At 38.9% G+C, this 24,754-nt stretch overlaps 2 protein-coding genes across 4 annotated transcripts in view; one reads left to right on the top strand and one right to left on the bottom strand.

Annotated features, from left to right (window-relative positions):
* Positions 1 to 16,333, bottom strand: part of CIRSR (corepressor of RBPJ and splicing regulator) — a 39,711-nt gene extending 23,378 nt beyond the window's left edge. The window contains exons 1-7 of the mRNA XM_055398854.2: positions 16,156 to 16,333; positions 11,520 to 11,614; positions 5,682 to 5,755; positions 4,789 to 4,799; positions 4,637 to 4,701; positions 3,948 to 3,996; positions 3,044 to 3,161 (exon numbers count right to left, since the gene is read on the bottom strand). Coding sequence (XP_055254829.1) covers positions 3,044 to 3,161; positions 3,948 to 3,996; positions 4,637 to 4,701; positions 4,789 to 4,799; positions 5,682 to 5,755; positions 11,520 to 11,614; positions 16,156 to 16,227 — 484 coding nt within the window. The 5' untranslated portion in view covers positions 16,228 to 16,333. The remainder of the gene's footprint in view (positions 1 to 3,043; positions 3,162 to 3,947; positions 3,997 to 4,636; positions 4,702 to 4,788; positions 4,800 to 5,681; positions 5,756 to 11,519; positions 11,615 to 16,155) is intronic.
* SCRN3 (secernin 3) overlaps positions 16,331 to 24,754 on the top strand; it is a 38,797-nt gene continuing 30,373 nt past the window's right edge. Inside the window, exons 1-4 of one of the 3 annotated variants that reach the window (XM_088830177.1) lie at positions 16,331 to 16,418; positions 19,437 to 19,606; positions 22,872 to 23,053; positions 23,609 to 23,808. In XM_088830177.1, the coding sequence (XP_088686303.1) occupies positions 19,448 to 19,606; positions 22,872 to 23,053; positions 23,609 to 23,808 (541 nt within the window). In that variant the 5' untranslated portion in view covers positions 16,331 to 16,418; positions 19,437 to 19,447. Of the gene's footprint in view, positions 16,419 to 19,436; positions 19,607 to 22,871; positions 23,054 to 23,608; positions 23,809 to 24,754 lie in introns of those variants that run through there. The other 2 variants (XM_055398852.2, XM_055398853.2) reach the window with 2 other exon arrangements.

Raw genomic sequence — 24,754 nt, forward strand, 5'->3', positions numbered from 1 at the left:
TTATTTCTTTGACGACTTCTCTCCCTTCTTTCAGCAACTGAGTGAGGGCAGGGGAGAGGGAGCTAGTATGTGGGGTTTTACGAGGACCCGCACTGTGGCATCAGCAGGATGTTCTTTTGTCTGAGATTGTCACACCAAAGAGAGTATCCATATTCTCTCACCACTGAGCAACTTTCCCTCTACTTAAAATGTGTTTTTTTGACTGTGCTGGGTTGTTGGTGATGTACTCAGGCTTTTTTCTCCAGCTGTGGGAGCGGGAGCTACTCTCCAGTCGCAGTGCTGGGGCTTCTTGATGCAGAGCACAGGCTCTAGGATGCGTGGGCTTCAGTAGCTGTGGCACATGGCTTAGCTGCCCCATGGCATGTGGGATCTTTTTGGACCAGGGATAGAACCTATGTCCCCTGCACAGACAGGCAGATTCTTAACTACTGGACCCAGGGAAGTTCTCAAGATGTGGTTTTTACAAAAATGTTTTAAAGAGAGATTCTAGTTAAGGCTATGGTTTTTCCCATGGTCATGTATGGATGTGAGAGTTGGACTGTGAAGAAAGCTGAGCGCCGAAGAATTGATGCTTTTGAACTGTGGTGCTGGAGAAGACTCTTGAGAGTCCCTTGGACTGCAAGGAGATCCAACCAGTCCATCCTAAAGGAGATCAGTCCTGGGTGTTCATTGGAAGGACTGATGCTGAAGCTGAAACTCCAATACTTTGGCCACCTCATGCGATGAGTTGACTCACTGGAAAAGAGTCTGATGCTGGGAGGGATTGGGAGTAGGAGGAGACGGGGACGACAGAGAATGAGATGGCTGGATGGCATCACTGACTCGATGGACATGAGTTTGAGTGAACTCCGGGAGTTGGTGATGGACAGGGAGGCCTGGTGTGCTGTGGTTCATGGGGTCGCAAAGAGTCAGACACGACTGAGCGACTGAACTGAAATGAAGGATTTAAAAAAATTCACATATAATATTTTGTGTGTACTTCCTCAACCCATCCTGACATTCATAACACCACTAATGAAACAGTGTCAAACTTGACAATGGATCAAATTCCTAAACTCCTAATATGAGAACTAGCATCTTGCGTCCAACAGCCTGCATCTGGCCTGCTGGAAGAAGTAAAGTGAAGTCGCTCAGTCATGTCTGACTCTTTGCAACCCCACGGACTGTAGCCTACCAGGCTCCTCCATCCACAGGATTTTCCAGGCAAGAGTACTGGAGTGGGTTGCCATTTCCTTCTCCAGGTGATCTTCCCAACCCAGGGATCGAACCCAGGTCTCCCGCATTGTAGGCAGACGCTTTACCTTCTGAGCTACCAGGGAAGCCCTGCTGGAAGCAAGCCTGATCTCTAGCTACAGAAGAGAGCCTGAAGGTCATCTGCTGACTGAGGGTGAACCTTGAGCTCAGAGGTGGCAATGGAAGCGTCAGCGAGTCCAAAGAAGTGCATCAGAGGCTGAGATTAGCTGAGAGGATGGCGCTTCATGCCCAGAGCATTTGCTTCAATAGAGCAGCTCTGCCTTTATATGTTCTACGTCTGGGACTGTTGTTTAGTTGCCAGGTCATGTCTGACTCTGTGATTCCCATGGGCTGTAGCACGCCAGGCTTCCCTGTCCCTCACCGTCTCCCAGAGTTTGCCCAAGTACATGTCCACTGAATCAGTGACGCCATCCAACCTATCTCATCCTCTGCTGCCCTCTTCTCCTTCTGCCTTCAATCTTTCCCAGCATCAAGGTCTTTTCCAACGAGTTAGCTGTCCTCATCAGGTGGCCAAAGTATTGGAGCTTCAGCATCAGTCCTTCCAAAGAGTATTCAGGGTTGATTTCCTTTAAGATTGACTGGCTTGGTCTCCTTGATTTCCAAGGGACTCTCAAGAGTCTTCTCCGGCACCACAGATTGAAGGCATCAATTTTTCGGCACTCTGCCTTCTTTACTGTCCAGCTCTCACATCTGTACACTACTGGAAAGACCATAGTCTTGACTTTTATGGACCTTTGTTGGAAAAGTGATGTCTGCTTTTTAAAACACTGTCTAGGTTTGTCATAGCTTTCCTGCCAAGAAGTAACTGTCTCAATTTCATGGCTGCAGTGACCACCCGCAGTGATTTCAGAGCCCAAGAAGAAGAAATCTGCCACTGCTTTCACCTTTCCCCCTTCTATTTGCCATGAAGTGATGGGACCAGATGCCTTGATCTTAGTTTTCTTAATACTGAGTTTTAAGCCCACTTTTTCACTCTTCTCTTTCACCCTAATCAAGAGGCTTACTCTGGATTACATGTAGGATTTAAAAATTTTTTTAAAAGGTTCTACAGCTGTTGAAAAAATGTGGAAAATCTCTTGAGTTATACTATCATCCTTTATTTTAAAATGAAGAATTGAAACTCATAAAAAGTGAAATGATTTAAGGCTACAGGGTTAAGCAGGTTATTGCTATTATGATTCATTGAGAATTATTGCTGGATTAGTGTGGCTGTTTGAACAACACACTAACAAGGCACTGAGAAATTTAAGCTAAAACTTTTCAGTTTGAATATCTTCTTACAAGAAGAACTCAAATGATTTAAACCAAATTCAACCAATTTTTCTTAAGGAGACAATAACAGGCAGGAAGGTAAATAACTTTCAAGTAAAAATTAATTGTAACATATTTAACATCTTTTAAAACTCAATTTTCTCTCTGAAACAGAAATTGCAATTGTGGCTTCTCGTTCAGCTAGGTCCTAAACTCAGGAGGACATAAATATGAGAAACAACCATTTCTTCCTTCTGTTTTTAGGTTACCAACCTGATAAACGATGTTTAATATATCTGTTACTTTTAATCAATTTCATAGGGCCCTTGGCTAGAAAAATTAAATCCTAATACACAGACTTTCATATTCAAAACCTACAGAGTTTTCCATTGACCGTTTTGGGAATGTGACCTAACCCCAGAAAACCAAACCAAACCAAATCAAACCAATACTGAGAGAGACTTAAAAAAAAAGTCCCTTTAGCTTCGTTTGTCCTCTATATAAAGGCTAAAACAAACCGATGATGTCCAGTGCCTACCTGAGCCATCAGTGGGAGCTGAACTTGCATTAATTCCAGACAGACCAAACAAAGGACATTCTCGATCTGTATTGACATGACCCCATTTGTGACATTTAATGCACCTCACATTTCGAACCTGAGAAATAGTAAACACTAATTATTTTGGTATTAAAATACTAAGAACCTAACCACTGTTCAACTCCTTACTCCTGTAGAGTTTAAGTGAAATTAGTCTTGTTTTTAAAAGATCTCCATGGAAAGAGACTCCACACATATATTTGGTAAAAGTAATTCAAACACTAAAAGCTTTTACTATAAACTGTCTGAAAGTTCAGCTGAATCCTATTTCTTTTTGAGTGTTACCTGGTGGCAATAAAACAATGTAATCCAAAAAGAAATGGTAAACACCAAAAAGAATGAAGGTCCTGCCTCAGTCTGGAATTCTAATTTTAAAAAGTTAATCCTTGCGGTTTCAGTTTCCTAAGCCAAGGGCTAACAAACTTTTCCTGTAAAAAGCCAGACAGTAAATATTTTAGGCTGTATGGGCCAAAGGTCTCTGTTGCAACCACTCAACTCTGCCAATACAGCAGGAAAGCACCCACAAATAATATGTAAATGAGTAAGTACGGCAGTGTTCAAACAGTTTTATTTTTTGACCATAAGCTAATTCTCCAAATTCCTTGAAAACTGCAGAGACCATTTTCATTATAGCCCTCACTATAAAATTTTGACTCCTATCTTTTATCATGATTTGATATTCGGATTTGTATCTTTGCTACATTTAATGTTTTCTCTCTGAGTCCTTCTACTATCATAAATAGAAACCATAGAGCCCCTTTTCAGCTTAAATACCTTTGGACAACAATATAAAAAAGTGTTTATTTTGAAAAAATTATTCTTACAGAATAAATGTGTCACTTGCCTGAATACCAAAGGGCTGATCTCTGATGTTCATGTCATCTTTGGCGTATCTATTAAGGAGAGAAAATGTACAAACAATATTAAGAATAATAAAATAAAAATAGTCTTACAGTTCTAAGTAAATTATGAAATGTACAACTTTAGAAAATAAATTGAACCATAAAATCTATTTAGTATTTCCAAACACCACTTTATTATCAAATATCCAGTCTGATAATCTGTGATTTTAAAAAAATGACAAAAATAAAGCTGAAGACTATGATCAAGCAAATTAGGTACATAAGACAAATCACTAAAAATAACTTTTTACATTAGTTGCTTTCTCTGGTGAATAAAAAGCAACATAGGAAGGGATATCAGATAAAACTGCAGAAGGAAATGGCAACCCATTCCAGTACGCTTGCCTGGAAAATTCTATGGATGGAGGAGCCTGGTAGGCTACAGTCCATGGGGTCGCAAAGAATCGGACATGACTGAGCAACTTCACTTTCTTTCTTTCTACAGTTCCTTTTGGAGAAGGAAATGGCAACCCACTCCAGTGTTCTTGCTTGGAGAATCCCATGGACAGAGGAGCCTGGTGGGCTGTGGTCTATGGGGTTGCAAAGAGTCAGACACAACTAAGCAACTAACACACACACACACTCCAGATAAAATTAATGATACATATTTATCTTGAAAACCAGTTCTTACTTTTCTCGTGGAGCCCCTTTCTGCCATTCAAATTTGTATTCGGTCTCTCCTTCTGTTTCTTCTTTCTAAAAACATTCATTAAAGTCATTCAGTATTTCCATAAAATTTAAATCTATTGCAAATAAATCAAAACATAGAAAACAGTACTTTACCTCTTTGTTTTCTTGATTGCATATCAAAAATATGGGAGGAAAAAAAGGTAGGTCAAGTTAAAAACTTAAACATGAAAGTCTGCTATTATATACTATACTATGATATCACGGTATTTAATTGTAACTTGTAAGAATGTATTGCTTTGACTTTTTCTTCTTTCACAAGATAAAATTCAAATCACTGTAGGATAAAAAACAGTACTGAATAAGAGGCAGTACTTTATTATTCTTAAAGAAATATTAATTTCTAATCTTTAAAATTCTATATTTTTCATTGACAGTGAATATTATGCCTTCTATTTACAAACATACTCAGCAAGAAGGACTAAAGACATGCAAGGAGATCCAACCAGTCCATTCTAAAGGAGATCAATCCTGGGTGTTCATTGGAAGGACTGATGCAAAGCTGAAACTGCTTTGGCCACCTCAGGCGACGAGTTGACTCATTGGAAAAGACTCTGATGCTGGGAAAGGTTGGGGGTGGGAGGAGAAGGGGACGACAGAGAATGAGATGGCTGGATGGCATCACCGACTCTGTGGACATGAGTTTGAGTGAACTCCAGGAGTTGGTGATGGACAGGGAGGCCTGGCGTGCTGTGATTCATGGGGTCGCGGAGAGTCGGACACGACTGAGCGACTGAACTGAACTGAACTGAAATATACTTCTGGTGATGTTGAGATTTTATTTTCTTCCCTGAAGAACACATCATGAAATTATTATAACACTAGAGAATTACTGTTACTATTTATCCTACTATATTGATTATAGTATTTTAACATTATAGAGTGGTATCAATTTTAAAAGATGAAGAGCAACTTCTAAAAATGTCATAACAGTTCTCAATCTTTAGTCACAAACACATCAAAGACTTAAAAGGAAATGAAGCAAGTACCTTTTTTAGCCCCTGGTGGAGCCTCATACATGAAATTAAGGCCATTCTTTACACGTTCATCTCCCATTAGCAATCTAAATCAAACAAGAGATAAGTTTTCAATTTTTTTTGTAGGAGGAAAAAACTACAGAATAACTGTCCCTCCATACCCCTAAATTCTAAGGGAATTAGGATAAAATTTTTTATTAGAGACAAAATTCCAAAACTACTCCTCTGACTAAATGACATCTGAAATATATGAATGAAAATTCCAACAGTGCTGTTCCCTTTAGTAACCGGTTCTAAATTCTGAGACTTTCTCAATACTTGAAAGAACCCAGACCTCCCAACTGAAATGAGGGGAAAATGCCATGCTTACCCTCACATGCTTTTCTTAAACTTTGAAATGTTGTCTTGAAATCCTATATGCCAACACATATTTGGAATTAAGTTAAATAGTGCCAACATTTTTTCTTAATTGTGAGGAATTAGTTTAGAAAAATAAGTCTCTCTGGATTTCTTTAGGTAGTCAAATCCAATTAAAGCTTACAGGAGTCAAAGTCAATAAAAGAATAAATCAAATTCTTTAGCAAGGCCAATGAAGAGAGAATAGTTTAAAGAAAATCTACAACAGGTTAATTACTATGATGGACTCAATATCTACTGAATCTTAAAAATCATTTTTTAATAATTTCTTTTTCAACACCGAATGTTCCCTGTTTGGAGAACATTGTTGTTTCATTGTTCTGTTTAGAGATATGCTGCGCTTTTTAGAAAAATAGCTCTGCGACAAACCAAATGAATAATCAAGTTAAACCTTTTAATTCATAAGATCTATGTAAAGTACTGATTAAAGAGAAGAAACAAAGAGTAAACAGAATTTCCTCTTACATTTAGAAAAGGCTATCACAAAGTACAGCCTATATGATCGTAAGTCCTCTCTCTCTCATTTCCCCTTGAGTTTACAAATAACTGTCAAAGAACAGGGCAAAAGGACAACAGGATCTACACCCACACCGTGGATATGATTCAGCAATAAAAGGGAATGAACCAATGACACATGCTACAACATGGATGAACTTCAAAAACATGTACTAAATGAAAGAAGCCAGCCACAAAAAGCCACATACTGTACGATTCCATTCATGTGACAAAGTCAGTCAGTGGCTGCTTAGGTCTGAGAGGAATTGGGAGTGGGAATGGGAAGTGGCCACTACTGGGTACAAGATTTCTTCTTCAGATGGTGAAAATGTTCTGAAATGAGTTATGGTGATGGCTCCAAACTTTAACTATACTAAAAATCAACATATACTTTAAAGTTCATAAATTATATCTTTGAGTGAACTCCGGGAGTTGGTGATGGACAGGGAGGCCTGGTGTGCTGTGATTCATGGGGTCGCAAAGAGTCGGACACGACTGAGCGACTGAACTGAACTGAATTAATACTACTTAAAAAATTAAAATGAAGAACATGAAAAGCTCAATATCACTAGTTACAGGGAAATGTAAATCAAAACCACGAGATACCATGCTGCACTCATGAGAATGGTTATTTAAAAAAAAAAAAGGAAAAGAACAAACGTTGGCAAGGATGTGGATAAACTGGAACCCCTATGCATTACTGGTGGGAATGTAAAATGGTGCAGGCCCTATGGAAAACAGTCTTCTGGTTCTTCAACAGTCAAACAGAGAACTACCAGATGATCCAGCAGTTCTGCTCCTAGGTATATACCCAAAGGAACTGAAAGTTGGGGGATGAACAGATACTGGTATGCCATTATTCAAAACAGCCAAAAGACAGAAGCAATCCAAGTGTTCATTATGGTTGAATGGGTAGACCAACTGTGGTGTGTACAAACAATGGAATATTATTTGGCCATAATAAAAAATAAGCTGTGATACACACTACAATATGGATGAATCTTGAATATGTTACACTAAGTGAAGTATGCCAGACACAAAAGGAGAAATATTATATAATTCCACTCACATGATGTTCTCAGGAAAGACAAATTTCATAGAGGCAGAAAGAAGAGTGTTTACCAGGGGCTACGAGTACGTCAAGGTTGTATACTGTCACCCTGCTTATTAAACTTATATGCAGAGTACATCATGAGGAACGCTGGGCTGGAAGAAGCACAAGTTGGAATCAAGATTGCTGGGAGAAATATCAATAACCTCAGATATGCAGATGACACCACCCTTATGGCAGAAAGTGAAGAGGAACTAAAAAGGCTCTTGATGAAAGTGAAAGAGGAGAGTGAAAAGGCTGGCTTGAAGCTCAGCATTCAGAAAACAAAGATCATGGCATCTGGTCCCATTCCGTTCCGTTCAGTCGCTCAGTCGTGTCCGACTCTTTGCGACCCCGTGGACTGTAGCCTACCAGGCTTCTCCGTCCATGGGATTCTCCAGGCAAGAATACTGGAGTGGGTTACCATTTCCTTCTCCAGGGGAATCTTCCCGACCCAGGGATTGAACCCAGGTCTCCCTCATTGGAGGCAGACGCTTTAACCTCTGAGCCACCAGGGAAGCCCCATTACTTCATGGGAAATAGATGGGGAAGCAGTGGAAACAGTGTCAGACTTTATTTTTCTGGGCTCCAAAATCACTGCAGATGCTGATTACAGCCATGAAATTAAAAGACGCTTACTCCTTGGAAAGAAAGTTATGACCAACCTAGATAGCATATTAAAAAAAAGAGACATTACTTTGCCAACCAAGGTCCATCTAGTCAAGGCTATGGTTTTTCCCGTGGTCATGTATGGATGTGAGAGTTGGACTGTGAAGAAAGCTGATCACCGAAGAATTGATGCTTTTGAACTGTGGTGCTGGAGACGACTCTTGGGAGTCCCTTGGACTGCAAGGAGATCCAACCAGTCCATTCTAAAGGAGATCAATCCTGGATGTTCATTGGAAGGACTGATGCTAAAGCTGAAACTCCAATACTTTGGCTACCTCATGCGACGAGTTGACTCACTGGAAAAGACTCTGATGCTGGGAGGGATTGCGGGCAGGAGGAGACGGGGACGACAGAGAATGAGATGGCTGGATGGCATCACCGACTCAATTGACATGAGTTTAAGTGAACTCCAGGAGTTGGTGATGGACAGGGAGGCCTGGCGTGCTGTGATTCACGGGGTCGCAAAGAGCTGGACACGACTGAGTGAATGAACTGAACTGAAGAGGCAGGGGGAGCAGAGTGTAATGAGTATAGAGTTTCTATTTGGGGTAAAAAAAAAAAATTTTTGGAAATAGCGGTGATGGTACACAACACTATGAGTGTAATTAATGCCACTGAACTGCGCACTTAAAACAATAAATTTTATGTTTTATATATTCCCTTCCAAAAAAGCATTTCATTTACACTGAAACAACAATAATATAAAATCAAAACTAGAAGATCCATTCCATTTTGTGCAAAACTCAACAGGTATACAAAATAAAAGGAAAAGCTACTATGTTAGTATTTATGTTTTAACTTCAACTAAAAACCTATACAGGTCTTTTTCTTTTTCCTTTTTTGCTGTTGACTCTAAATAGAGTGAAATGTTCTGACATCCTTCTATTTATCCATTCAGAATAATAAATATGATTGTCATGTTTAGGGATCAATATCCACAAACACTAAGAAATATCTAGGACATTTAAAAACTTAGAAGGGAAAAAATAGAATACTAAGGAACAGAACTATTAAAGACAACATTTTTGAACAAGGAAAAACGAAAAATGTAGCAAATTACTCCAAATACTCACAAATTTGCTTTTATACACTCATAAATTCAAACAAACAAATCTAGAAGCAACGAACAAACCTAGTGTCCAGAGCCTGGTTTCTAAGTGTGTTTCTCAAATAAAAGGAACAGGTTGATTCCAACACTGAAGCAGGGAAAGATAAAAGACAAATTTTTGATGATCTTATAGTGTCATGAAGTAATTTTATTTATTTTTTAAAAGGATGGAGCATGTTAAATGGACACAGGAGTCAAGCTGATAGAGCAGGCAAAGGTCAAAACTTGAGCAAAAAAGTATACGAGTATTGGATTATAACCAATTAAGTAAATATCTGAGTCCATAATGATAGGAATAAATGATTTAAATAAATAAAGGAGGGAAAGGGAAAAATCCTCTTTCCAGAGAAATTCAAATTTAAAAATGCAGAGGAATTTAGAGAAACAGAAAATCCCTGTTAGAAAACCACAGTAACAACTGATGCAGGCAGGAACTATCAGTGAATAATAACACTAGAGGGCGAAATTCAGGAAGAAACAGGATGTTTGCATGGGTTCTTACATTTCCACCTCCACGATCTCTTTTAATTAATTATTTTAATTGGAGGCTAATTACCCTACAATATTGTGGTTTTTGCCATACATTGACATGACTCAGCCACGGGTGTACACGTGTCCCCCGGTCCCGAACCCCCCTCCCTCCTCTCTCCCCATCCCATCCCTCTGGGGTGTCCCAGTGCACAGCTTTGAGTGCCGTTTCAGGCATCCACGATCTCTTTATTGGTCTAACTCAACTATACTGCTGTTTCCTAATACACTCTCCACCTTCCCACCATGCTCATCTTTAATAAGCTTTGACTATACGCAGATCAGAGCTTTTCAACAGCGGTGCTGTTGACATTTTGGACTTGACCATTCTTTGTGGACACTGTAGGCTGTTTTGTAGCATCCCAAGAATCCACCCCTAGATGTTATCACCCAACCCCTGAGCTATGACAATCAAAAAAATGTGTCCAAACATTGCCACATATCTCCTGGGGCAATAATGGCCCTCAGTTGAGAACCATGGCTCTAAATCCTTACCCTTCTTCATAGTTTAGCTTTGAACCATGTCAAATGTCACCTTTCTTTTTTTCCTTGCTGCTCCCTTCTCCCTCATCTCTTTCATAAAGTCTTACTTTGTTATCCCAAATGGGATTATTTTGTCTTATGCTAGCTTGCCACAGTTTTTATAACACTGTATTTTCAATTAGTTATTATTTTCAGCGTTGAACTATATGTATGTACATATTCATTATTAGATTTTCTTGAGGCTAGACAGAAGCTATGCATCACACTTTTATATTATAGGCCACTACAATATCATTTGCTGCCTTGCATGAAGTAAGTACTCAATAAGTCAATCAAATTAAACAAATTAGTGAGAAAAGTACTTAACTGAATAAAATGTTTTATTTTTCGAATTTTACTCTCAATACACTATATTTTAAAGAGAGTATTTGGTAATAGTTTAGTATTATTTTGCTTAAGTTCCATCTTTTGATGAAATATAGGACTGACTGGAAAAGAAAGTGTGACCTATCAAAAGCACCACTATTTATTTTTTTGCTTAACCAAAAGAAATCAGCTTCAGAGTTAGACCTGCAAATACAGACATTAAATGGCTAGGGGTAGGGATGGATACTGTACTATATAGTAAGTCAGTGAGGAACCCTAGTTCTTATCCTATTAAAAGAACAATGACATGCAGGTCAGGTAGAGACACTTCACTTTACTTCTTGAAGCTATCTTGCACATCTTTTCATTTCAGTGTATGTTGAAGAAATATCTTCGTACGAGGCCTCAGTAGTTCAAGTATAGACATTTATTTTTCTTCCAAGTTTTGAGTAAGTTGGAACGTCTCTATAAACTGTATATGGAGTGTTTATTCACATCAATCTATATTTTATGTGAATTATGGGGAAGGTTGGAAAATATGCCCATCTATCAATCTAAGAGTAAAGATAGTTCACAGGGAATACAATCCTATCACTGGGGGCATTCAGTTAAAAAAAGCTAGTATATGATTCAGTAAAGGATATTCTCATGCAACAGATTACTCTAAAAATTCCAGCAGAGTGGAATTTCTTACCTATTATCATATGATTCTTGTTCTTTCAGATATTGTTGCATTAACTCTTCTTGTTTCTTCTTATCATATGATATTTTCTGTTCTGCCATCCAAACCTAAATTAGTAAAGTAAAAACTTAAATAAGTCTGTTCTCTTTTATAATAAAACATAAAATGCTATTCTTTATAGTTTACAACATATCTATTTTGGTCATAAAGCCACAATCATAAGTTGAAAATTCCAATTTATGCTTTGATACAAGTCCTAAAATATAATCACTCAAAACAGCTGAACTTTCAGGCAAGAATGTCAGACTTGAGAACCACTCCGAGCACTCACGGTACAACAGCTTCTTGCCCTCAGTCCCTCGGATATTTCACAGACAAGAGCGACCATCTCTCTACATGGAATATGTCTAGTCCAGAAAACACAGATGGCACATCGCTGGATGCCAGTGAGTGTCACTGATACCCCAAGAGAGGAAAAATGGAAGACAAAGAGGAGGAAGATGGAAGACAAATGAAAGGAGATGAAAGAGAGTTGCAGAGACAAGGGAAGCAGCAAGAGAGAAAACTGGAGAAGGAAACGGCAACCCACTCCAGTATTCCTGCCTGGACACAGGAGCCTGGCAGCCCGCAGTCTATGTGGTCACAGAGCCGGACAAGACTTAGAGACCAAACCACAAAGACGGGAAACAGGTGCAACAAGACATGCATCTGAGGTCCTGCAGCTGCTCAGGGGCACCACCAGAGGCTGAGTGCGTCGCTATGTGACATTCTCACAATCACCAAGGTGGTGAAGGTAAGAAGCCCACACAGCTCATGCAAGGATGTTTAATCCCGTGACCGCCAGGTTTAAAAGCTATCTGTGTCTTCCCACCTTCTTTAAAGTAAAGGATAAAGTGTTTGATAACCATTTAACATAAATAGCAAGGCAAAACTGTCTCTCCCAACAAGCTGTTTTAAGAAGGTAAATTTAAGGAAAAATATTTAACACGTACATTGATAAATATTTAATACTGAAATTGATAAAATGATTAATAATTATAATGGGGCAGGTAAGTGTGGGGAGAAGGACTGGGGACAAGACTGCCATTATTCAATTTGAGACACAAAACAGGAGTAGTTATTAATATTTAATAGTACTCAGATAGGTAGGTTTATGGGGACCACAATCTGAGATGTGGACAACAAGGATTAATATGGAGATAAAAGCAAAAACAGAAATGAAAAGAGAATCCTTCAGGGAGAGACTATCCTGGAAATTTCTTTTGTATAATTTCCTAAAATTTCTTCTACTGTCTTCATAACTAACATAATACATATGTCATAACCAATATAATGTTACAGTAGATGAAAAGTCTACACTTGGGATAGGCAGTAAAAGGCACCTTTGGAATTTTTACTGTAGCTCAAAATGCAAACAATTGAAATAGAGAAATGCTAGATGTCATTGCCTGATCAAATCATACATTAATAATAACCTCCTAATGATTACGATACTACTTCTAACAATAACTACCATTTATTTGAAGCTTTAGATTTACAAAGTTATTTTACAAGTCTCATTTGCTCAAGAGCTGAAATACATGAATATTCATGATGGATTAAAATAAAAAGTAGTGAAATATATTCTCGCCTACAAAATGTTCAGAATCTGCTAACAGAAAACCATACTAACCTTCCTGTTTAAGGTATTTTACAATAAAAAAGATATGAATTGTGTAAATAAATAGTAACAATGTTTGGGTCTGGGCAGCGCAGGAAGGGGGCACATCGTGATTGTGTTTTTCATAGCTTATGTTTTATATAGTTACATTTACGCCAATAAATCCTCATCTGGGAAAAAATAGTAACAATAAAAATGGATAACAGAATACATTCAATGTAAGGAAACAGAACAAGACAGTGATTAGGGGGCAAAGAAGAAGGCTGATAGAATAGTTTACAGCCAAGTTTCGGTTTTTAGAAGTTTATTTTTTAAATGGCATAACTATACTCACGTTCTGACAAAATGTGGTCCACTAGAGAAAGGAATGGCAAACCACTTCACCATTCTTGCTTTGAGAACCCCATGAACTATACTCACATGTAACCAATACTATTCCTGTCTTGTATATCGATCGTTCCCAGGATGTTCACATGGACACACACGTAATATACATAATATAAACAAACACATACACATGCATTTTTGGTCCTTCTTTTCATGAATGGTAACATATACAGATGGTGATTGCAGCCCTGAAATTAAAAGATGCTTACTCCTTGAAAGGAAAGTTATGACCAACCTAGACAGCATATTAAAAAGCAGAGACATTACAGATGGTGATTGCAGCCCTGAAATTAAAAGATGCTTACTCCTTGAAAGGAAAGTTATGACCAACCTAGACAGCATATTAAAAAGCAGAGAGATTATTTTGCCAACAAAGGGCCATCTAGTCAAGGTTATGGTTTTTCCCGTGGTCATGTATGGATGTGAGAGTTGAACTATAAAGAAAGCTGAGCACCGAAGAATTGATGCTTTTGAACTGTGGTGTTGGAGAAGACTCTTGAGAGTCCCTTGGACTGGAAGGAGATCTAACCAGTCCATCCTAAAGAAGATCAGTCCTGGGTGTTCATTGGAAGGACTGATGTTGAAGTTGAAACTCCAATACTTTGGCTACCTCATGAGGAGAGCTGACTCATTGGAAAAGACCCTGATGGTGGGAAAGATTGAGGGCAGGAGGAGAAGGGGACAACAGAGGATGAGATGGTTGGATGGCATCACCGACTCAATGGACATGAGTATGGGTCAATTCTGGGAGTTGGTGATGGACAAGGAGGCCTGGCGTGCTGTGGTTCACGGGGTCGCAGAGTCGGACAAGACTGAATGACTGAACTGAACTTATACAGCATGCATATATATATAGGTATGAATATATAATACAGCATACATAAACAGAGAAAATGTATAAAATAAAATTCTATACCATGGAGATCATTCCCAGATCAGTAAACAAAATGTTTTATTTTCCAGGAGGGTAGGGTATCATTTCTTTGTGGAGCTACACCATCATTTATTTAACCAATCTTCTGCTATACTGGTGGATATTAAGAAATTTCCAATCTTCTGTTATTACAAAGGCAGCTGCAACAAGTAGCCCTGTTACACAAGTAGCTTCAATGTGTCAAACAGGATTTTGAAGTGTATTAAAATTTTGCCAAGGGAAAAACAGGGTAAGATATCACTGGAAGACGGAACAACTCAGATAAAGATCCAAAGGTGTAAAACAGGAATTGAGTAGTTTGATTTTACTGGGGCATAAAGTCTAACGTTGGAGACTTCCCTTTTAATCTAGTGGTTAAGACTCTGTGTTTCCACTGCAGGGGGCATGGGTAGGATACCTGGTCAGGCAACTAAGATCCAGCATATTGTGGGGCCAAAGTTAAAAAAATAAAATAAAATTTAAAATCTAAGATGGGAGAATAGCAGTAAGGGATGAAGAAGGATAAATAAACTAGAGCCTGGTTATCTGGACTTAACTCTGGTGTATTTTAATAAGGAAATGAAAGAAATCAAAGTTGTGCTTTAAAATGACTACTCTATGGAAGCAACCAAAATACTCATCAAACGATGAATGGATAAATAAAATGTGCCATATCTATACCATGGGATTATTCAGCAAGAAAAAGGAATGTAATACTGATACATTATACAGCACGAACTCTGAAAACATTATGCTAAGTGAAAGAAGCCAGTAATAAAAACCCATATTTCATGATTCAGTTTACATGAAATGTCCAGAATAGGCCAATTCACAGAATTAGAAAGCAGATTAGTTGTTGGCTAAGGCTGGGGAGAGGGGAGGATTAAGGCCAAATGGGGAGTGACTGTTAATACATACAGGTTTTGCACTCCCTCTATGTAGTAGGCAGAGAGCAAGGCGGTGTTTGAAAGTCTTTATATACACAATCTTATTTAGTCCTCATAACAATTTCAAGTCAAGGCAACTGATATGGATCATTCTTAATTTACAGATTAGGAGACTCAAGATGAGGGATATTAAATATTTTATGCAAGGTCTCCAGGCTAAAAGTGTGCTGGAATAACAAAATATAGGTCAAGTTTAAATGCTCAGACTCATCCTACTTCACTATTCTGCTTTCCACTGCTGTAATATTCAGCATACTTTTTGTACTGGATCTAATAGACCTGTAAATGGTCATTTAAAAAGCCACAGCTCAGAGGTCACCAGACGCTACAAGATAAGGTGGGATAAAAAGAGAAAGCAACGTGTGACTTTCCTTTTCTTTTCAGATCTATCTAAATAGAGAGTCATTCTTTGTACGGGATAGCAGAGCTCAGAAGCCGTGATCTCTGAGATTCGAAAAGACAACATTAGAATCTGCTGAGGGAAGTAATGAGGAACCCTGTTACCAATCTTCATATCTCGACTATTTACACTCTGGCTGACAGAGCCGAAAGAGCAGACGGAGCCGCCTTTTCCCTGGCTGATGTAAAATAAACCTCGAGGGTCAGCGGCGAGGGACAAGAACGCCCGGGTTTTAGGCATGGAGAAAAGGCGGCTCTCCCAGGGATCCCAGACACAACACCACTCTGACCTCCAGGAGGCCCTAGGAACCCAGGCGCCAAGGGCCTGCTCACCGTACTCACTTTTTTGATGTTGGATTTGGAAGCAGGGTGAAAGTCCTTCTTGCACATGAAATTGGCGAAGGATTTCCCCATTTTGGAGGCTGAGCCGGGGTATGCAACCGCTAGATCTGAGAGCAACGTAAACAAACTCTGCCGCCTAACCGGAACTGCGCCTCAGTAGCAGTGGGAACTTCCGGGGTCAAAGGGGGCGACTTCCGGCGACTAGCTCCTCTGCCGCCCTTCCTCACTCCTTTCCCCTTTCACTTGGGTAGCTCCGAGGCCAGGTGAGGGGCGTGCAGGGAGGGAGGGGCGAGCGAGCCTAGTAGTTGGAGGAAGTAGGAAGCCGGGAACTGCGGGGGGTGGGACTGAGAGGCTCCTGGGAGGGGCTCCTGGGAGGGGCGCGGCCCAAAGCCGCGCAATACGCAGCCGTCTTGGGTGCGAAGTGTGTGCTGGGCGGTGGCCCTTTTGCAAGAGATTCTGAAGTTCGAGCAGTTTATTCTGTGAACGCTGTTTCGAGTTACAGAAACTTGCCTGCGCCGATTTTTCTCGTCTGTAATAATTCTTGCCCTAACCGTAGCAAATTTGTGAGGATCAAACGATTAAACCTCTTGGTGAACTAAAGCATAAAAAGAATATAAAATGTCAACTCCACAAGAGCGAGGACTCTAGTTTGTTAGCAACTGTACGGCGCCTGGTGCAGAAAGGTGTCTTTAAACATTTGTTAAATGATGACTGTATTCTAGACGTTAGGAAAACCTCTCAAGACTGCCGCTCCTAAATGGGTTAGATGTCTTCCTAATCAGGTGACCTGTTTTCTTAGCTTATTATCCTGGTTAGGTCAGATCACCTAGTGAACCTTAATAGCTCTTGAGATTCCAGGGTATTGAGCGTACGTGGCTGCTGCTGCTATAGGTGATCCTTCAACCAAGTCCTTTCCCAGGATGAGGTGGCGTGTGATGTCAGGAGTAAGCTTTTTGTGAGAAATGTACTCTTCTGACAAATAATAACAGTAACAGCGTTTATATAAGTGTCTGATATGTTCTCTGCATTGTGCAAAACGTCTTACACATTGTCTTATTAAATTCTCATAACAGCCCTTTGAGAGATTTACAGATGAGGTAGGAGGCTTAGAGATTAAATAGCCTGCCAAAGTTAGGCAGTGGTGGAACTAACTTTGGAACACGTATAGAAGGCGATTTAGGACATGAGTCGAAAATCACACGAAGAACTTCCCTGGTGGTCCATTGGTTAAGAATCCGCCTGTCAATGTAGGGAACACTGCTTCTGTCCCTAGTCCAGGAAGATTCCCCCATACTGCGGAGCGTCTGAGCCTGCAGTGCACAACTACTCAAGCCCAGGCTCCTAGAACCCGTTCTCCGCAAGCAAGAGTAGCCCTGGCTCCCCACAACGAGAGAAAGCCTGCACACAACAAGGATGACCCAGTGTGGCCCAAGATAATAAATGTTAAAAATTTTTTTTAGAGGAAGGAAAAGCACCCAGAAAGGAACAGAAGCATTGGTGACCTTTCTCCATCACTGAGAAAAAGAGAAAAAACCCTTAGGCATTTCAGGCTGAATTTGTTTCTTTCTTACTTGAGTCATTTTGTTTTCTTTTCAATGAAATATTGATTATGTTTAAATCTGTTCGTGTAAAGCCATTCTAAGGTTTGGGTAGTATAAGACAAAAGAAGGAAACTGAAAACAATTTGCCATTCTAGAAGCAAATTTTGTTGCTGTTGATATTTAGTTGCTAGGTTTCTGACTCTTTGCACCCCATGGACTGTAGCCCACCAGGCTGCTCTATCCCTGGGATTTCCCAGGCAAGAATACTGGAGTGGGTTGCCATTATTTCTCTAGGGGATTTTCCTGACCCAGGGGTTGAACCCGTGTCTCCTGCTGGGCAGGCATCTCCTTCTTGGCAAGTGGATTCTTTACCACTGAGCCAATAAACTCTACTAAAATTGAGGATTTAAGATTTTGCAAATTACAAATGAAGATATGATCTCGATATTAAATTACACAATCAGGACTTGCGAGTTGAATGTGAAAATCACAATTCAACAATGGGAAATAACAATTTGGAATTTTATTGGCATGTTTTTGCTTTTGTCTGATTTAGTAAGTCTGTTTCAAAATTAAAATGTTTTAATGAACACCACCCTTATGGCAGAAAGTGAAGAAGAACTAAAGAGCCTCTTGATGAAGGTGAAAGAGGAAAGTGAAAAAGTTGGCTTAAAGCTCAACATTCAGAAAACTAAAATCATGGTATCTGGTCCCATCACTTCATGGCAAATAGATGGGGAAACAGTGGAAACAGTGGTTGACTTTATTTTTGGGGGCTCCAAAAATCACTGTAGATGGTGACTGCAGCCATGAAATTAAAAGACGCTTACTCCTTGAAAGGAAAGTTATCACCAACCTAGACAGCATATTAAAAATTAGAGACATTATTTGCCAACAAAGGTCTGTCTAGTCAAGGCTATGGTTTTCCAGTAGTCATATATGGATGTGAGAGTTGGACTATAAAGAAAACTGAGCACCGAAGAATTGATGCTTTTGAACTGTGGTGTTGGAGAAGACTCTTGAGAGTCCCTTGGACTGCAAGGAGATCCAACCAGTCCATCCTAAAGGAGATCAGTCCTGGGTGTTCATTGGAAGGTCTGATGTTGAAGCTGAAACTCCAATACTTTGGCCGCCTGATGCGAAGAACTGACTCACTGGAAAAGACCCTGATGCTGGGATAGATTGAAGGCAGGAGGAGAAGGGGACGACAGAGAATGAAATGGTTGGATGGCATCACTGACTCAATAGAAATGAGTTTGGGTAAATTCTGGGAGTTGTTGATGGACAGGGAGGCCTGGCGTGCTGCAGTCCATGGGGTTGCAGAGAGTCGGACACAACTGAGCAACTGAACTGAACTGAATGAACATCCTTTGTTAGATATATGCACAAGTATAGTCTTTATAGTATAGGTGCAGGTGTTTCCAAATATGGAAATAATTAAAGGAGATTCAGGGAAGACTTCAGAAGAGAAAGAGCTTGGAGGGTATATCTGAGCTATAGATTAGAAGAAGGTACTTGTTATTCCTGTTTTCTTACTTATTCTTGTAGTGCTAGATTCATGCCCATTATTTTCTTACTGATTTCTGTAGTATAGTATATGAAATTTAAAACTTTAGTGAACATCCTTTATTAGATAGATATGACAGTAATATCACCTAGTCATCAAGTAAACTCTGTTTTGTATGTACTAAATAAAAATATTTTTCTCTTTTTATTTTCAAACTTCCATATGATTTTTAGTTTAAAAAAAAATGGACCCTTGTTCCTGTGACACTTTCGTGGCATTACCTCCAGCAACAATTGATAACAGGATTATTTTTGGAAAAAATTCAGATAGACCCTGTGATGAAGTACAGGAAGTAGTTTATTTTCCTGCTGCAGTTCATGACAACCTGAAGGAACATCTTAAGGTAGGTGAAATGCATGTTTTGTTAACAATATTTTTCTTTTAAAATGTCAAAAACAGTGTTTAAAAATCACTAGCTAGCTATCTGGCAAAGGCTATAGAAGTTAAAAAATTAAAGAATTTAAATTTCATAAATAATTTGAATCAGAACTAGAATTCTGGTCTTTTAGTGATTTGGAGAAAGCTAAAATAATTATTGTTAGTTCTTTGAGCAAATATTTGAATGCTTACCATATGCAAGCATGTTGAACAGGGGAAAGAGAGTTAAAGCTTGCTGTCAAGACTGGTTCTGTCTTGCTTTTAACAGTTTCCTACCTTAACAACAGGCTTCCGAGGTGGCTGGGTGGTAAAGAATCCGCCTGTCAAATAGGAAACAAGGGCTGAATTTCCTGGGTCGGGAAGATCCCCTGGAGAGGGAAATGGTAACCCACTCTAGTATCTTGCCTGGAAAATTCCATGGAAGAGGAGACTGATGGGCTATAGTCTATGGGGTCGCAGAAGAGTCAGACAGGACTTAGAAACTAAACAACAGCCACTCTTAACAAGAGGTGTCTTCCTTGGTGGTCCAGTTATTAAGAATCCGCCTGCAATGCAGGGAACATGGATTCAATCCCTGAGCCCAGGAAGATTCCACCTGCTGTGGGTCAGTTACACCCTTGTGCCATAACTATTAAATACCACGGCAAGAGAAGCCACCTCAATGAGAAGCCTGCACATTCTAGAGTAGCTCCTGCTGACCACAATTCGAGAAAGCGTGGATGCATCAACAAAGACCTGGCTCAGCCAAAAATAATAATAATAAAATATCTGAAAGCTTCAAGAATGCTGTGGTAAACACCATTTTAGAGCTCATGGAATTAAGATCCTTGGAATGGCTATGGAGGAAGATCATAAATTGCAAAGATTTGTTGTTGCCTGCTTTCAACTTAAGTCAATTAGTTATTAATGTCAACCTATTATAAAAATGCCAGCATGCTGCTGCTGCTGCTGCTCTGGTTAAATGAACGAGAAAAGATTTTACTTTATTTGCCTTGTTTACGCACCCTGCCCTGTAATGCCTGTTATCGTGAGAGTGAAAGTGAAGTCACTCAGTCGTGTCCGACTCTTGGCAACCCCACGGACTGTAGCCTACCAGGCTTCTCTGTCCATGGGATTTTCCAGGCAGGAGTACTGGAGTGGGTTGCCATTTCCTAGATGGAATAAATTGTAACATTTAGTTTCTATCATTGAAAAAAAAAAAGACTAGTTTTGTCTTCCAGGAGCTTAGAGTCTGGTAGAGGAATAGGATGTGTATATAACTAACCACCTTGTAAAGAAGGATGAAGTTTCAACACCAAATTTAAGAGCACCAAATTTAAGAGCAGCAAATTGACAGCAGTGGGGAAGAAGCAATTAATTCAGACTAGGAATCAAAGAAGACTTCACCAGAAGTTGGGGTTTCAGCTGGAATTTGATGGGCAAAAAGGATTCTGATTGGTGTAGAATAGGAACAGTCATTCCAGGCTCTGGAAACAGCAGTTTTATCATCAGAAGAGGTTTTTTTGATCCAGTGATAACTGTCAATACTATGCACTAGTCATTTGATAGTTCAGTTCAGTTCAGTTGCTCAATCGTGTCTGACTCTTTGCGACCCCATGAATCACAGCATGCCAGGCCTCCCTGTCCATCACCAGCTCCCGGAGTTCACTCAAACTCACCTCCATTGAGTCAGTGATGCCATCCAGCCATCTCATTCTCTGTCGTCCCCTTCTCCTCCTGCCCCCAATCCCTCCCAGCATCAGAGTCTTTTCCAGTGAGTCAAAGTATATACACGTCAATGAAAGGATCCTTTAAAAATTTTTATTTAGAAAATCCATTTAGCATGGAATTTAAAGGGAAAATTTCACACGATGCTTTTATTGCTAAATTATTTATTTTTAGATTCCATTTTTACTGATATTCTAATACCAAAATATATTAAATATTAGATGTTTTATGTATCAATTGTTCCTCCACATCCTTGGGGCATTGGTTCCAGCACCCCCTAGGATATCAAAATCATTTTATGCTCAAGTCCCTTATATAAAATGACATATACATGCATATAACCTATGCACATCCTCTAATAAACTTTATCTCTGCTGCTGCTAAGTCACTTCAGTCGTGTCCGACTCTGTGTGACCCCATAGACAGAAGCCCACCAGGCTCCCCCATCCCTGGGATTCTCCAGGCAAGAACACTGGAGTGGGTTGCCATTTCCTTCTCCAATGTGTGAAAGTGAAAAGTGAAAGTGAAGTCGCTCAGTCCTATCCGACCCTTAGCGACCCCACGGACTGCAGCCTACCAGGCTCCTCCATCCATGGGATTTTCTAGGCAATAGTACTGGAGTGGCTTGCCATTGCCTTCTCCAAACTTTATCTCTAGGTAGTATAATATGTATGGCATGTGAATAGTTGTAAATACAATATAAATGCTATGTAAATAGTTTCCAGCAAGTGGCAAATTTATTTTGCTTTTTGGAACTTTTTAGAATATTTTTTTTCCTGAATATTTTTGATCAGTGTTTAGTTGACTGTGTGGATGTGGAACCTGTGGATATGGAGGGCTAATTGTACTAGGCCAGTGTTTTCTTTTGATGAGACTGTTTACTCATCGTGGATCCATTTCTGTTTTATCTTTTCATATTTGTGTCACCTATCCTGTAAGCCAGTAGTTCTTGTTCTTTTCACAGTTGTGGACATACCTGATGAGTGAATCCCACATGTGACATGGGCGTCTATGGCAATCACTTGTATTTAAGGGCTGCCATATGGAATGTGTATCATTAATCAGCAAACACTGGACGTTGAATTTGAGATCTCTTTCTTTACATTTCAACTCACACACATCTTCCTTTACAATATGTTTCAAGATTTCACAACTAGAAACTTTCTCCTGAGCTTCTGTTAGCGCCCCATCTTCACTTTTCTTCATAGTCCTTATACTTTGTATTTCCTTGTGTCTTAGTAATGTACAGGTCTTAGTTTCTTGAAAGCAAGATCTGCATCTGATTCATCGTTATAACTAATATATCTCTTAGCAGACAGGAGATGCTTAGCACATATCTGAATGAATAAATGCTCTTAGGGACAATTCTAAATTATTTTTAAGGGTAATGCCTTATAATTGAAATTTTCAATTTAGTTACAGTCTCTTTCATAATAGTCAGGTCTTTGATAGATTTTAAGATTCTAGACTTTGATAACTTTTCTTTTTCAGTTTTATTGTTGTTGCTATGACTTTCTTTACAGTGTACTTATATAGAAATTGATCAAGTTCCTGAAACATATGCTGTTGTCCTTAGCCGCCCAGCTTGGTTATGGGGAGCAGAAATGGGAGCCAATGAGCATGGAGTTTGCATTGGGAATGAAGCTGTATGGGGAAGAGAAAAAGTTTGTGATGAAGAGGCACTACTGGGCATGGACCTTGTCAGGTTATTTTTTTGTTACATTTTTGCACTATAGAACTTGTCTAAGTTTAAAATTTTGGTGTAACTCTTAACATGTTTTATCTTCCTTTTTTTTTTTATCATTGTGTGGACTTTGATATTTTATAGTTTGTGTTAAAAATGCTTCAGAATACAGGTATGCAATTTCAAGACTCTCAAATGTCATTAATTAGGAGAAGGGAAGTAATTGAAAATTATGATTAATTGGAAGTATTTAACATACTTTATTAGACCATAACTAATTCTCACAGTTACCATATGGGGTATTATTATTATCCTGATTTTACAGTGAGAAATCTGGAGGTTTAGAGATAAATCAACTTGCAAATAAATTACCAAGTTGGAATTTGAACACTAATCTTTGTTTTCATCATCCCAAACTAACTTCAGAAGGAATAGGTTAGAAGTTGGATCTCACTGTATCTATTAACTTGAAGAGGTTTTTCTTTGAACATAAACACAAAATCTCATATGCATGAAATTATTTAAGAAAAATAATGGAAATCTTTTAATCTGAGAACTTTAATATTTTTATTTTAGACTTGGCCTTGAAAGAGGTGATACAGCTGAAAAAGCCCTCAATGTCATTGTTGATTTATTAGAAAAATATGGCCAGGGTGGAAATTGTTCAGAGGGCAGGATGGTATTTAGCTATCATAACAGTTTCCTGATAGCGGATAGAAATGAAGCCTGGATTCTGGAGACTGCAGGAAAGTACTGGGCAGCAGAAAAAGTAGAAGGTATGAACAGCTTTTCATGATTTAATTTGTTTTACAGTTAATAAAATACCTCCTAATTGCAGACATTTCATTTAGTTGTTTTTCAAGATTTATACTCCAGTGCAATGAAGGGGAAAACTGCAGGGGAAATGAAAAAATGTGAAAGAACATACAGTGAAGGAACTCTATAAAGAGCTTTCTTGAAAAAGAGGAAAAGGTGCTATCATCTATTTTTCATAAATATGATATTAGTTTCATTTAACCTGTGTACATTTTCTGTGAAGTAACTCTTGTATGCTTTATAGTACTTTTTTTACCTTTTAATGAGATAAAACATTACTTTATTATTTTTTCATCTTTTAAACTTTGGACTGAACTCCACAATTTCATCATGTGTGGATATGGAGGTGAGGACTAGGAGTGTTACTGGGGATTGGTGATTGTGAGTTAGTGGTTAGAAAGAATATGTTAGTAGTAACAGTAGTAAAGTATAAACATTTAATGTCATTGAGTAAATAAAACAATTGATTGTTTTAGAATGCTTTGCTTTTTTTTCTCTTGATTTCTTTGTGATCATATATACTCATTTTCCAGTGAGGAAATCCAGAGTTATGAAATTATGTACTCAGGGCAGTGAGTAATAGAATTTATTGTTTTTAAATTTTATTTATTTATTGTTTTAGCCTTAGAATTTAAATACTTCCATTCTGACTCTTATTCGGTATTCTTTCACTTGAGTATGGTCTTGTGCTAAGGCATGTTCACATACTTTTTGTGTACTTACCTCTGGATCTCATAGTTTTATAGACACACATGTGAAAATATTAAATAGTACATGAATAATACATACATATATATGCCATTACTATTTAAAGAAAAGAAGAGTCATTGTAAACTGGAGAAGTTTAGAAAATCTTCATGAAGGTAGCTTTGAGCTTTGCAGGATTTGGATGCTATTTTTCACAAC

Source organism: Moschus berezovskii, chromosome 2 (assembly GCF_049115385.1).
Source record: "Moschus berezovskii isolate FMDL1 chromosome 2, NW_MosBer_1.0, whole genome shotgun sequence".
Classification (NCBI taxonomy): domain Eukaryota; kingdom Metazoa; phylum Chordata; class Mammalia; order Artiodactyla; family Moschidae; genus Moschus; species Moschus berezovskii.